This window comes from Armigeres subalbatus, unplaced genomic scaffold, assembly GCF_024139115.2.
Source record: "Armigeres subalbatus isolate Guangzhou_Male unplaced genomic scaffold, GZ_Asu_2 Contig1291, whole genome shotgun sequence".
NCBI classification, from domain to species: Eukaryota; Metazoa; Arthropoda; class Insecta; order Diptera; family Culicidae; genus Armigeres; species Armigeres subalbatus.
The window spans coordinates 729950-745105 of record NW_026942058.1 but is presented as its reverse complement, the minus strand read 5'-3'; the positions used below and the strand labels follow the sequence as shown (position 1 = coordinate 745105).

At 37.2% G+C, this 15156-nt stretch overlaps 1 protein-coding gene across 2 annotated transcripts in view; it reads right to left on the bottom strand.

The window, feature by feature from the left end:
• LOC134202569 (mucin-5AC-like) overlaps positions 1-14284 on the bottom strand; it is an 88258-nt gene extending 73974 nt beyond the window's left edge. The window contains exon 1 of one of the 2 annotated variants that reach the window (XM_062677575.1): positions 13597-14284. In XM_062677575.1, the coding sequence (XP_062533559.1) occupies positions 13597-14257 (661 nt within the window). In that variant the 5' untranslated portion in view covers positions 14258-14284. The remainder of the gene's footprint in view (positions 1-13596) is intronic. The other variant, XM_062677576.1, reaches the window with a different exon arrangement.
• Positions 14285-15156: the final 872 nt, after the last annotated feature.

Sequence of the window (15156 nt, the reverse complement as noted above, 5' to 3'; positions counted from 1 at the left end):
TACATAAAAAGCTTAAAATCTATGTTCAGGCATATCTAACGAGAAAATAATACGCTCTACGCTACGGTTAAGTGTGTGAATCGGAATGTTGACCAAATAAATTCGAATTTCAAATGTAGCTTTCATCCCAGCTCAAGTGGCCCCACGCGTGCAACCATTTACTGTGATTGGCATACCCAACTGGATGCATATTGTTTGCCTTGCCCAGTCGAAGCGGAATCAATTGTTTTGCAATGAACTACTTTGCAAGAACATTTGAGCTCCGCCCGATGCATTGTCTTGGACATCGGTTAATTTGCCTCTAATCAAGATATGGACATAGTGAAATTGCATAAAATAATACTTAAAAATCGAATAACTTATCTAATATATATTTATGAAAACGTTTTATTAATGAAAGAATTTTTAGTCACCCTGATGATTCAAAAGGTAGCTAAGCTAACAGTTGATGGTTTTGTTGAAAAAAAAACAAAAACAAAGTGGTTTTATTTTGGTTTGCGCTGTTGGGGGCGGAGTCAAGGTTGGCCAAACATGCTTGAACGTTTGTAGCGAAGTTGTACAAAACCTTATATATTTTTAATGGTTGGTACTGTTGGTGTTCCAGTTGGCGTTTCAGTCGTTCGTGTGTGATCCTGTTGGTCGAACAAATTGAGAGTTCGTGCCGCTGTTGGTGGAACATGATGGATGCTTGAGTAAACGAATTGTGGAGTCAATGTTGGTCAAACTGCTTGATCGTGTGTGTATAGCCGTTTTATGAACCGGGATGATCAGCAGCTCTACACACGGTTAAATGTTTTACCAACTTGCTTAATTTCGTGGGAGTGGAATTAAACATGCTTAACCGCAAGCTTGACCATGTGTACACTGGTGGAAAAAAGTACAAAGACAAGCTCGGTTTCCATACAAAATGGCCATGTTGAGAAATCAATATTTCGATTCGTAACGATTTGATTGGGCTGATTTTTTGCCAGCACGCCTAAAATGACTTGAATTTTTATTCAATGAAAGTTACATTTATTCTGCTTTTACGCGTTTCTGTTGGAAATAATTATGAAGGACAGATCTGTTGTATGGAGCTCCATATAAAAAGTGGTGTCTTCATAATTATTTTCAGAATCGGAGGTCAAAATCAATAGAGATGTATACAATTCACTCAAATATCGAAAGTTCAAGTTGAAAACAGGTGCCTAGTAAAATTTTAGCCAAATCTAATCGCTACGAATCGAGATTTCGATTCTCAAACATGATGAAAATGTATGAAAAACATGCTTGTCTTTATACTTATTTCCGGCGGTGTATACGCGGCTACAGACAGAGTTTAAGGACACTCTTCACGGAATTCAAATTTGAAAGTACTCGCGTTTTCAAGGCCACACCACTTAATACGGAAGCAACGCACAAATGTCATTTTTATTACTTCAGCTTTGCTGCATCGCAGCATGCGTATAATAATAAAAACGACTGTTCTGCGTTACTTCCATATCGAGTGCCCTTGAAAACGCGAGTACTTTTAAATTTGAATTCCGTTACGAGTGTCCTTGAGCTGTTTGGCTTAAAAAAAACATTCTTTTACCTATTCAGACTGTCAGAAGGTCGGTCTGTAATTCTAATAGAGAAGAAGAAGAAAAAAAGAAAAATACGAAAAAAGGAAAAGAAGATAACGATAGAAGAAATGAGAAAACTGTTCGCGAAAGGAATATAAAATCCTGAGTTGTCTTGCGCCTTGCGAAAACTGTTGAATATTGTACATCATTCGACCATCTCAAAGGTCCATCGAAGGTTCCAGTAACGGATGACAGTGCATCACATCAGGAGCTGGCAGGAAACCGGAAAAAATAATAATGAGATAACGGTGATTCTATTTATTTCGAACGGAATCTGAAAAGCGGAAAAAATATGTTTCGAAAAGTTTAGTCCAGAACGCCCAGAGTACGATTGAAAACAATGTGCAGAACTTCCCAAAATAAATACTGATACTACGTCATTGATTAAATAATTTGCGCCAAAGCGCACTGGGAGCAGTTTCCGGTGCAGAAATATTTCACAGGTAAAGATAAGTTTGCTGTTGATAGTCGATTCAAATTGCAGAAGCATTTGAAATTTACTTCAGTGTTTGATTTATTTAGCAAATTGTGTGCCATTGTGGTAAACGAAATGAACCACTTGAAAAGCACAATGAACGAAGAGTATTGCAAAACTGCGTAACAGTATTACTGTTCTGGTTTTCGAAGAAAATTATTCAAATCTGAATACTAATAGATTCTCTGCGAAAGGTTTAAATAAGTCAGCCATCATCCAGTGCTGAACTGGAAGTGTTAACTAGCAACGTCCAGGTAGGACGCCTTCCTCGCGTTTATTATCATAACGGCGTAACTGCTTTTATCGATTTCACTTCGTTGATGTACTTTTCTTATGAATGTAGCGACATGTGTCAGTTTGTGTTTTCTATGGTTTGGTGTGTTCAAGGATGATCGCATATTGACCCAGAAGCTATATTTGGGAAATATTTGGCTGCGCAGACTTGGAGGGAATTGAAAACTATGTTTTTAATTTTTCCCGACGTTTCGGTCCACTTAGGGCCTTTTTCAAAGGCTCGATTTGTTAAAGTTTCTTCGTCAAATATGTTTCTGTGTAACGTGCAATGTCATGTGAATCAAATGGTTCAAATTTGGTCCGAATGAATTCTTCATCGGACAATTTGGACGATTTCTTGCTATCCGAAATTCGGTGTCTGGACTTGCTAATTTCCACCATTGCTTTTCACATTTCATTTTCGTTTTTTGTACAAACATGGCTGTAACTCTTGTCTCAGTTAGAGTTATTGATAAAGAAGTAAATCAATAGAAATCGATCAATGTAGTTACGTCTTTATGATACTAAGCGCGAGCTGTTGGTATAATAATATTCATCTTGAGAGAACTGCAGTGTATAATATAAATGCACATACGGGTGGGCGTGGTAGTTCTGAGCTCATTTATTCTGTAGTCGCTGCATCTACGGCTAGCATAAATTGTAAATAATGCTAGTGCTCCACCGTCAGTTGGCGAATACTGGTCTCCGACTAGTCAGGTTAAGAGTGTGTTGTGCTGCAATGTTTCGTTGAGTTCATAACATTATATATGCATTTGATTTCATTCTGATATTCAAAAGAATTCACTTGCTTGACGTCGGCTTAAGTCAACTTTCACGTCAAGACCTGTAACAAAGTTTATACATTTCAGTCGAAACTGTAACTGCAAAGTGGGCTGTACATGTGTTCAAACATCTGAAAATCCAGAGAAGCTTCATCATGTGTTAAAGATGATGAAAGATTCCATGAGTCACATGCCAGTGGGCGTGATCCCTCTTTGAAATTCAGTTCAACGGACATAAGCGGGTCGCATCGTGCATACTGTGCAAAATAGTAATGTTTCTCACGTATTGTCCCGTACACGCGAGAAATGCATTTAACAAGATTGCTCTTCTTCATAGGTATTACACCCCACTAGGACATTGCCGCTTAGTGTTAGTTAGGACATTGCCGCTTAGTTAGCACGGCTAAGGAAGGCACCATTTAACAGCACCCACGAAAGAAAGTTTAAGAAATAGGGCAGTATGGCAAATTTTCTCAAATAATGCAGTGCGCAAACAAACTGGTAATGTTTTATTTTATTTCAATCGGCAAGACATAAAGCGCCGTCAAATTTAAAATGCTTATTAAAACGTCAAAACATAATGTAGGCAAAAATAATTTCTTCCAAAAATAATTTTTCGTTTCAATTTTTTCAACAAGTATTATATATTTCAAGCTTTGGTTACCTGTTGCATTCACAATTCTTTCTTCCAACATTCGCACAAAATGGCTCACTGAATATTGTTCGCAGCACATTTTGCTTGAAAACCCGAAAGCTTCCTGACCTGCCTCTTACAGTTTCCACGCTTCATGCCCGAAATAGGCTATAGGGTGCGAACTTCACTTCCGACCGCATGTTACCGAAGCTAGGCTTTTGCTACAAGCACAACTGTCCCATATTTGAGTGATTTCATTTCTGGGTCAATTATACTTTTATGGGCAGTAATATGATGGCGTAAGTCGTAGTAGACCGTATTCGCAACAGCAATCTACAAGCATACTAAGGAAAACAAATTCTCCAACACCTCCAACCACATTTCTATTTCTATCCATAGCAAAGAACTCTACAAATAGAGTGAATTACCGTCTCAATCTTCAGAGAGACAAAAGTTTCCACCATTTCGTCTGCAAAACCCAAGAGCATATGCGTAAGTACTGCCGAGATGAAGTACATGGTTGCGTGTAGAGACAGAGATAAGCTTAGTGTTGCTTGTGCTGAGATAGTGCTTGAAGGGGATGTGTTTGAAGGTGTAGAAAAAAAAACCTTTGAAATGTTTGTAAAGACTGACAATGACGTTTACTGTGAAGTATTTCTGTTGCGAATAGAGTTACCTCCGGCGTACATAACCAGTTTTAGGCCTAAGTTAGGTCTCGTATAATACAGACGGTAACGAAATTCGCTCTTTATATTACCTCAATCCTACCGGTACGCAATTACGAACATGAAATGTAAAGAGGCAGACTAGGAAGCTTTCGAATTTTCCGAGCGGAAGGTGCTGCGTACAATACATAGTGAGGGGCCAGTAAATGACGTGTGGCGCATACGCACGAATTACAAGGAAAATCATATGTTCAAAGGAGAAAATATTATAATAACGCCGCATTTTAGTAAGCAGGTAATCTAGTGCAAATATCAGAAGACAGAATTGCCAGAACAAATATTCATCAGATAACAGTCTAGATCAGGGCTGCCCAACGTACGGACCGAGTGTCGAAAAAAAAAACGTTGGGCCCGCGGCGTGTCAGAAAAAATACTTCATAACCGACACGGAAAAGCTTTTCTATCTGGCTCAAGTATTACTCCTTGTTATTATTTATCAATAAATACTGTAGGTTATTACCAATTAAAAGAGTTAACCCTGGGCAAGCACGAAATCGAATAATGCAACACGGGCTTTGGGACGGGACTTTGGCAATACGGGTGAGCACTTGTTACGGAATGCATATCGGCTGTTAGTGTGTGGTGTGTTCTAAAAAAAGCCTCCTTCAGTGGTATTAGTTTGTCGTAAAGCACGGTGAAGAGTTAGAGTTTTCACAGAAGACTACGTTACGTGAAAAAGCCACCTGCTTCTGAATCTACCTGTTCACAATCGATGAAAATACTGAATGTAAAAAACAAGGCATAAATAGCTGTCTTCATAAGAGGAATTGATTATCATCTTCAAATTACAGATGCAGCTTTGATCCCTTTGAAGGGAGCAACTACCTCAGGTATAGGCCTGAGGAAAGCTGTTGAAACCTGTATGAAGGAGCTTGAGCTCTTCTTTGCAAACATAACAAATGATGGAGCTCTGACAATGACGGGAAAGAACACGAGCGTTGAGACACTTGAAAAAGGCATTTGTTTATTTGTTAATCGATTGTTAAGAATTTTGTCAGGACATTAAAAAGCATAAACAAGAAGTTCAAAATACCAACCAATAAATTACCGATTTTCCTCGAAGGGATATCCAAATGTTTAAATCAGAATATATTTGGAAAAATTCTTACGTATTTATTGGAGCAGATGTCGAGGGACCATTCATTTAGCTCCTTAAGGAAACATTAATCTTTCTATGGGGATCCCTTACACACTAAGTTTTTATTTCTGCAGCTCGGCCAAAATCTGCGCAGCCGTGTGCCCAGCAAAACAAGTACTGATATTCCGGTAAAAATGATGTGATTTTCAGCAACTTTGACAGAAATCTAGGCAAGTCCATTGCAGTATTGCAGTGGCAAATTTCTCCATTTTGATTCAAAAATGAATATTTTCATTTTCAAAATATATAAGTGTTTGTTATAAAAAAAGCTGAAAAGCTTGTTTTCTTTGGGTATGCACTAATGAGCATTAGAGCAACCCCTCGCTCACTAATGATTTCCCCGAAACAACAGGAAATGTATCTAAAATTAAAAAGATCAATCTGAATATTCAACAGTTTAAAACGTCTATTAAAAACTGTTAAACCAGGCCTGCCCAACCTTTTCAAGCCACGGGCCAATTTTTGAAATTCACAGTTGCTGGCGGGCCATAAAATATTTTGTACATAACTTTTTAAATATGTAAAATATAACCATTGTTTTTTTTTCAGAAAAATTAATACGATTTATATGCGTTCAACCACAACCTTTTTAGTTTATTTTGTCTTCGTCATTGCATTAGATCCATTTGAAACATTAAATTAAATTATTTACAACGTTTACCGGATGTTAAAAAAATGGAAATTTCGTTACTTTACCAGCACATTTGCATGAACTGTTTTCAACAGGATGAAATAAATGTACCAGATTTCAGCAACCCACTGTGCCAAGGTGCTTTATGTTCAAGTCATTAAGATGTTTGGCGATATCTGCTAGAAAAGTCAAGTCACTCATCTATTCAGAATCATTCAGCTCGGGCAGTGGTTTCCTTTCTCTTGTAGAAATAGTGCCATTTTCTTTTCGAAAATAATAAAATCTCTCAAGCATGGTACCAAGGCTTAGTCAATGAAATTTGCAATAATACAGCAAGTCTCCGTATTCTGCTTTCATTTCCGTCAACATCATTTATAATTGGTGGGGGTTGAGTTCCCTAACATTGATAAAGTTAATTGTCTTAATAATAAGCGTCAATACTTGAGGAATATTGATCGTTTTCGCATATCGATTTCTTTTTGGTGAAATGGCAGGGAAATATCGCCGTACCTATGTGATTGCTTGCCCTTGCTTAGAATTATCACAAGGCTATTATTCTTTTCTGTCATTGCTGGTGCTCCATTAATCGTAAGGTCACTTAAGTTTTTAAAAATAAAAAAAGATCCTTTACACAGGTCTTAGCAACTTTAAGGTTTTTCCCGTTAGTTAGGACACGATGTAAGCAACAACCGAAATGCATTCCTCAACAAGTTCTCCGTCCTGGAAAGGTTTGATCCGTTTTGCAAAAAATTACTAACAGCAAAACTGGCCCGTACTGCATTTTCTGACTTCGTTTTAGCTTGAGTAAAGAGTTGTTGCGAGTAGAGAGTTTGTTGCTTTAATAATCCATTGTGTACCAATAATTTGAATCAATAAATGAAAATTTAAATTGAAACCTTTGAAGTTCTATTAACTTTTGTTTCCTACTTGGGCGCTTTCAAATACCATATTTCATAGAATGCTTGGATTCAGATTCTATTCCTTTAATATAGAAAACTTTCCTGTTTTGCTTAAAACAGCTTCACGTTTTTCAACGTGAAAACATCATCATCTGACCAATCTTTACGGAAAACGCGATGTTCCACATCAACCTTTTGTATCTTGTGGTCACTTAATGCAATCATTTCAAATTATGTAAAATATTATTTTCATTTCAAATTCAAATTATTGATTTTACAGCGCGAGCTTTGTTTTGAAAATTACATATTTAATAATGAATAATTAAAAAAACTTCTCGAGCCAGGTAGAGAAGCTGGTGGGCCGATTATGAGGTTATTTTTCTCACATGCCGCGGGCCACAAAAAATGGAGCCGAGGGCCGCATCCGGCCCGCGGGCCGTACGTTGGGTAGCCCGAATGTACACGTTATATTTGTAGCTGTACAAAGAACGGTAAATAATTTTATGGGAAGGCTTGATTCACACATGGTGTACCCGGGCCAGCAGAACCATACTAGAGATTGTTTACGTTCCACATTGTACCATAATAACAAATGGTTACTGAGCCGCAGTTCGCTAATGGTTTTGACCATAGTGACGGCTTTTGTAGACCGGACTGTATGGCCAACAATTTGTTAAGAATGGTCTACATTTGAAAAAGTGATTTTCCACATACTTTTTTAATAGGAAGAATTCTATCATAAGATTGATTGCGGTGAGTAGACCGTTAATAATAAGTTAACATCATTTAATAATGTCAATGCAATAGCTTAGCATTAATTGTTCGAAGAACTTAGTGTTAATGGGTGACGATATCAAATTCATGAATTCGGACGACATGTCTAAGTAGAGTCCAAAAAATCACAAATCTCGTTGTACTGTACTTCTAAATCTTCATGAATTTAGACAAAAATTGGCCTGAATATTTCTTTTAATCTGGCCACTGAAATGGAGGGATGACACTTTGAATCTAAAATACTTTTGAAAATAGTAAACGAGCCTAGTCAGTTATAATTGTTTTAAGTACGGCAAATTATTATGCAGGTCAGCTATCATTGTAAACAGCATTTTATTGTGACATAACATTGTTAAAACGTCGAAACAATAAAACAACGGAATTCTTACCAACAATATTATTTTTCTATTACATTTACTATGCTAAAATAGTTCTATACGACTACGGTATGATTCCATTTGAAAAGGAACTATTGTATTCAAAATTCAGTATTTGGTCTAAAATATTTCCAAAAAATGGGTTTGAAAGCTAACAAAAGTTATAATATAATTTTCTCTTTGATTTCATATAAAAATATCCGGATTTGGTTGATATTTGACAACATTTGAACTTTTTTTAAATTGATATTCCTTAAATAAGAAGAAATTTTTCTCAAAATCTGCGAATAACCATCATTTGAAGCTATTTTCAAGAAATATGATGCTCCACAAAGTTTTTGCATATTTAATACTGAATAGATTAATTACAATAGATTGCAAGTCTGATGAAAACTGCCATAGTTATGATTATTTTTTTGAAAGTTTAAACTTGATGGTTAAAAAATCATCTTAAAGGCCTTCGCACGACCTCTAAACTTCAATATCTTGGCCTCAAACTCTAAAGGTGCCGTCAGACGTTGCAAGCAAATCACTCGCAACGAGCATTTTGCTCGCAGAAAGTGACAACTGTCAAAAATTTGCCTGTCTGACTACACTGAAAGTGATTGCATGCAAACAAATGACAACTCGTAAGCAAACGCTCGCTTGCAATGTGTGACTGCTAAGCGTTAAATATTTTCAACTCGCAGAAACGAAATTGTGCTTGCTAGTGCAGCACTAGCAAATTTTTCGCTCGCAAAAGTGATAACGTCTTCAGGTGGCAGAGTTGCACTGCAAAAATAGGAATGAAATTAGATTTTGTGGCCGAAAAACAAGTTTTTCGTTTTTGTTTATATTTGCATGAGAGTAAATCCGACATTTGCTTAAAGTAAGAAACTGCTACGTGTGACTGCAATTGCGAGTGCTCTCAGAAATCATTCGCTCGCACGAGTGATTTGCTTGCAACGTCTGACGGAGCCTTAAGACTACTCTTTCTTTGCCATAAAAAAGCGTTAAGGCACACGAATTTCAGGTTTTGAAAACATTCGAAAAATAAGGCACCGCCTATTGTGTTTTTTTATCTCCATTTTTCTTTGATTGCTTTTAGTCATTAGAAACTTGTTATTACATTTTATATGCAATAATTTTTTACACAGTTAAACCAGCCTATTGAGGTCGGTAAAATTTTATTGTGTTTTGGTCTGCCTACTAAGTTGGTAAAAAAATGACCGAATAAAAATCATAATCTCTTTTAGTGGAATGCTTTCACTATTATAAGATGAGTTTAGTATTAATTCCATTTAATTTTATCACGTTGTTATCTTTACAGATACGTATTTCGACGTCAACTGTAAGGCCGTCTTCAGTGTCTCGTACTTGACTCGACTTAATAGTACTAAGTTCCTGCTTCCTGCTACATGCAGCCGGTGTTAGAGACAACAGAGACACCAATGTAGTTTTTGATTAAAAATACGTCAACCCAACAAGCTAGCCGGAACCTCGCCTGATTAACAAGTTTTTAGTCAAAATCAAGGCCTGGTAATTCGTATGATACATAAGGTGTGGGGAAAAGTTTTACACATGTTTTCAGTCTTAAGTATCGTTTTTGAAACGTATCATGATTTTTGAATGCTAAAATCGATCTTGAACAAATTTCGTAGTGATCATCTGAATAATTATTCTGTCAAGCTAAACATGAATTAAACTTACTTTTGTTAAAAAATATGACTTTTTATTTAGGCAACCTCAATTCTTTTTGCTAGTGAGAAGATAGCCTTTCGGTAAGACTGAGTTGTATTAGAAACGCAAGATATGATAATAACATAAGATGCGTTATAAGAATGTTGTATTGGTTATATGCACACAACTACCATGTGCTAGCAGTGCGGCATATGGGTGTGAATGGTGTGATAGCACGTGCTTATTGAAGCCGGACGACTAAACGGTTATTGTTTTCATCCGCTCGCAAAGTTTGATGGCTTTCTCATTTCGAATTTTATTACAAAATTTCTCTCTCACACGAGAGAGTAGCTTTACCTGTTTGCGTATACACCAACAAGGTTCCATAGAAGAACTTTGATATTCTACACTCACACTTTTTATTTTAATTAATTTAATGAGTGAGAGAAGAAATGAGAGAATGCTCACGTGTCTGTGTGTTATTCCTGATATGTGGGAAGTATTGCAATCGGAAAAGTACTGTGCATTGCTGTGTAGCATTGCACAAAGCATCCATGGCTGCTTTTTGTGATGCAAATGTTGGATTGGATTTATCTCAAGCATGTATATTTTAAGCTACTTCATCGTAAAATGCGAGAAAAACTTTGAGGACCAAAATCTTGGTCGTTGTAGTCTCATGCAAATTATTAAATCCATATTGATAAAAAAAGAATTTAATACTTTTGGGTTTTATCGCTTTCCCTTCTTTCTATGTTTGACCATTGCAGCCTTTTTCAAAGGTATGTGTTTCGATTTGTTTGAATTCAAATTGGATTTAATTCTGAAGCAGGCTCCAGACAACAGAAATATTGAAAATATTGTTTTCATCAGTTTGTTAAAATTTTATTCAATATAGTGAACTCGTTCCTACTCGATGGTGTTCTCTAATTTATTGTCACTCGATTTGAGGATAAGATAGAGAATGTCAAAGCAAAATAATTTTTAGCTATAATTTTCATGCGAAGCACACTTTCTATAAAACGTGTAATCTCGTTTAACAATGTGAAATTTAAACATTTTTAGTAGTGGAACTTTACAAGTTTTGGCCATGTTCCTAATATGGCCAGCTTATCGCATAACTCCAAAACTAAAGCCATTTCGAGAGTTTTATTAGCTCTAATAGCAGGGCTGGTAGCGATAAATGCCGTTCAAAATAGTGACTTAGTGACCAACGATGACGAAAAAAGTGACCAAATAGTGACTTTCAGAAGCAGAAAAAGTGACCAAATAGTGACTTTTGTATGAAGTACTAACGAGGTAGTGAGCTGAGTTGCATTCGTATTGTTAATGTGTAACTCGTAGTAGATCGGAAACTAGGGATTTCATGTTTTTTCAAATCCTTATTAGAATGCTATCAGAAATCAAGAGGAGACAAAAATTACAAAATCATGAGGATTACTACTGCTGGCCGTGTGCATCTTCATCGTAACTAGGAAGAGGATGGATCTTAGCAGGGGACGAAAAAGTGCTAGAACGATGTTTTGGATTGGGCTTTCGCTAATTTTTATGTATTTAGACGTGTGAACATTCGTTTTGGCACGTTGAAAAATTAACACGGTTTTTCGGCAAAAAAGAAATAAAATGATCTAATCAATTACTAGACAGAGAATTATTTGGAATCACAAAGCTTATGAAACTTTATAAGGAAAAATTGTTAAAAAAATAAAAATTATGATGACATTTTTAGAATACGATTTTTAATAATTAAAAATAACATTTTTAGTTGAAACAAGTTTAAAAACATATAGAGTCCATTTGCCATTTGTTTTTTCGAGACCCTGACCTCGTTTTCATTAAAAACATTAACTCATATATAACATGAATTTTACCGAACCTAAGTTTCCTAAGTTTCAAGTTTCGTAAAATGTGATCCAAAATCTTGAATTTGATGCAAAAAGCAATTTCTCTGACTCTGAAATTTCGTTGATTTTCTGTGGAAAACCTTGTGAAAATTTCTAGGACTTTTTTCAGAAATTGTGCAGAAAATACTTCAATCCTTGTGAAATCTTTCTCCAGGAGTTTAAACGGAAATTCGAACAGAAATCCGATGGCGAATGTCAGCACAAAAACTTCCGGACATTCTTTCATACCATAAATTTAAGGCAGAATATTTTGAAGACATTCCTGCTGTCTTTCAGGAATTTCCACGGAAACTGCACGTCAATTACTATAAAAACTTCTCCGCGAATCCCTGAAAAAAAATCTCCTTCAAATACAAGCGGATTTTTTCATGAATTCCGGTAGAAATCTTTTTGAGAATTTCTATAGATATTGTTTGGTGAGTTCCTAAGAAAAACCTTCCGAAAATTATTTCCCAAATTCAAGGCGGAATTTTTACGGAATTTTACATAAAGATTTATGCGGTCATCGCTACAGAAATTACAGTGAAAGTTCCTCTAAGAGAAACAAAGTTAGGAAGCTTTTTATAACGAAAGTGGATTTTTCCCTAGATACAGCCAACTTACCCAACTTTGGAAGAAGTGCGGTGGATTCGCCTAAAGATGCGCTAAACAACACATCAATTAATTTGACAGATTAAACTTCGGAAGAAAGTTCGGTTCGGAAGTCCCGATGTCCGAATTCTAATGTGGTGCTACGCTGACAATGTCATGCTCTGTGATTCGTCGTAGAGGGGTTAATCAATCAGAAACTAAGAAATATCTCGGAATTATGTCAAAATTGACGTGACAAAAAAATGGATATTCAGAAACGATGAAAAATGACAACAAGTGAAGTTCTTACCCTTATCATGCTTGTTAAACGAGTGCTCAAGAGTATAATGCATTCAATAATGGCTTGGAAATATCCAAAAAATTGGGTAAGCATAGACTTCAAATGTGGAGTCCCTTCTCAGCGATATTTTGCTATCGAAAACAAAACCCTAAGCTCCTTATTTATTAAATTTCCACCCAAAACTAAATCCGCGCGAAGTCTCAACCGTTATGTAAATCCGCATCAAATCCGCGAGAATAGCAAAAACCACGAAAATCGCGAAATCCTCGTAGTCGTAACAATCCTGCGCTTTATATACGGCGTTGCCTAAACATATGCTCAAGCTTCGCTGTGTGGTCTGTCTGTGTGTGTCTCGATCCCGAAGTCCATGGTTCGAACCCACTCTGCCTTTCATAAGACGGCCTTGGAGCAATTTTTCAAACTTTATATATTTTGCTAACAGATTTATACAAACGGTGGTGCGAAAATAGTGACTTTAGTGACCATTTTCCGAAAAATAGTGACTTTAGTGACTTTTGGATGCAAATAGTGACTTTTTAGTGACTAGGCTCAAAATAGTGACCAAGTCACTAAAAAGTGACTTGCTACCAGCCCTGTAATAGGAGATATACCCCTCATGCTTTTTTGCGGTAGAAAACTCTATACTTGCCAGGTACGTACTGCTCAAGGAATTTTATCAGCGGAAACATTTCTTGGATCATTCCTTGTTCTAAAAATTTGCACAGTGTGTACTTTTGAAGGCCTTGCTGCCCTTTACAAACGTTCTGCGTCGCATAACTTGCTCAGGGAATCGAATCACCATTGGACGATATTTCCGAATAAGAATAATGGTTCCATCAAACATTCCACTTACCTTTTGAGTGTCCTCCCGAGCTGTGACTGCTCGCATTGCTGATGGTACGTTTTCGCGATCCACTGAGGAGTGGAATGATGGCCGTCCCGGTACCATAGCCTGCGCTCTGATGTCGCGGGGAAGAAGTTGTCGAAGAGACTACTGCAGCGATCGACGATGGCGTTGCCAGATTCGAGTTGGCGTTGCTGCTGGTCGTGAGATACGCGGTCGTACCCTGTGGCACAAGACCCGTTACTACGGCCGTTGTCGTCGAGGTGGCACTACCTCCATTCATCGGCGACACAATCCTTGCCGGCGAGGACACTACAGCCGACCCATTGCTGAGCAGACCGTTCGGAACGCTGGTTCCGCTGGCCGTCAAGATTACCGTACCATTGCTGATCTTTCCGATCGGCGGTATAAAACGATTCTCACTTACACTATTTGTCACACTGCTACCGGTACTACTCGGTATAAAACTAATTGCATTACTATTGCTACTGCTGTTCGTATGTACACTATTGGTGCTGCTGTTGGTGCCATTCTGTTGTTGCTGTGTGGTGTTGGACGTCGGTATAATCGAGACTTCACTGCTCAATCTGTGCGACGTTGGTCGATGATGCTGCTCTTGTTGCTCGAGAAACTGAGCTGCTTGAAGTAATGCATCTAACCCGGAAAACATTTTCAACGGGTCCCCGTTAAGATCGCTGAAACGTGGAGAAAAGAAAAAAAAAAAAGCTGAATTAGTACTCGCGAAGCTAGCATACGTTCTCAAACTTTGCATCTAATTACATATTATAACGGTGGGTAGATAAACAATCTCGCGCCCCCCGTTTTGCGAACCCAAACCAAGCATGCAAACGACTGATGAACGGACGTTCAAACTACTCGGATGCACGGATTACGATATACATACGACTGACTGGAGAAGTTTTGTGTGAATTCCTTGAAACCAGCTGTAATCGGAGGTATATGGAAATGGTGGCGGTGCGTTGCAAAAGATATTTATGAAAACCACAAATAAGCATTCTGTCATAAATATATGTATGGAGGCATATACATAGATATGTTGTGGGACTTGTTGGGAACGAATCATGAGAATGGGGAACAAGTTTGAGCAACGTCGGTATGCGTTGAAATCGAACACTCAGACTCAGTGATCATCAAAACAGAGAACAAAGTTGCGTGGAAGTGTAAACAAACCTTCAACGAAGTTGTATATGAAGGATGAGAAAACAAGATCGAGGCAGATTGTTCGATCACATGCACATAATTTTTAATGCCAAGAGTTTTCCAATGAGAAAATGTGTTATGTGATTGTGAGTAAGTTTCCGTCGTTTGCTATATCAGTAGCTACAATGTGTGGTTGTGAACTCTTCTCTTGTACAACAGCTTCTTTATAAACACAAAGCTGACAAACTGTGTGATCAAAAATTTAAAATACAGGATTACTAATTTCAATCCAAAGTAAAGTAGGGTGAACAACTTTCATTTGAGAAAATTTTCCTTGAGAGTACTGATAATCATTCTTAATTTTTCTTTAATCAATCGCCTTTTGTTGTGAAATCACTATTCAGTCTC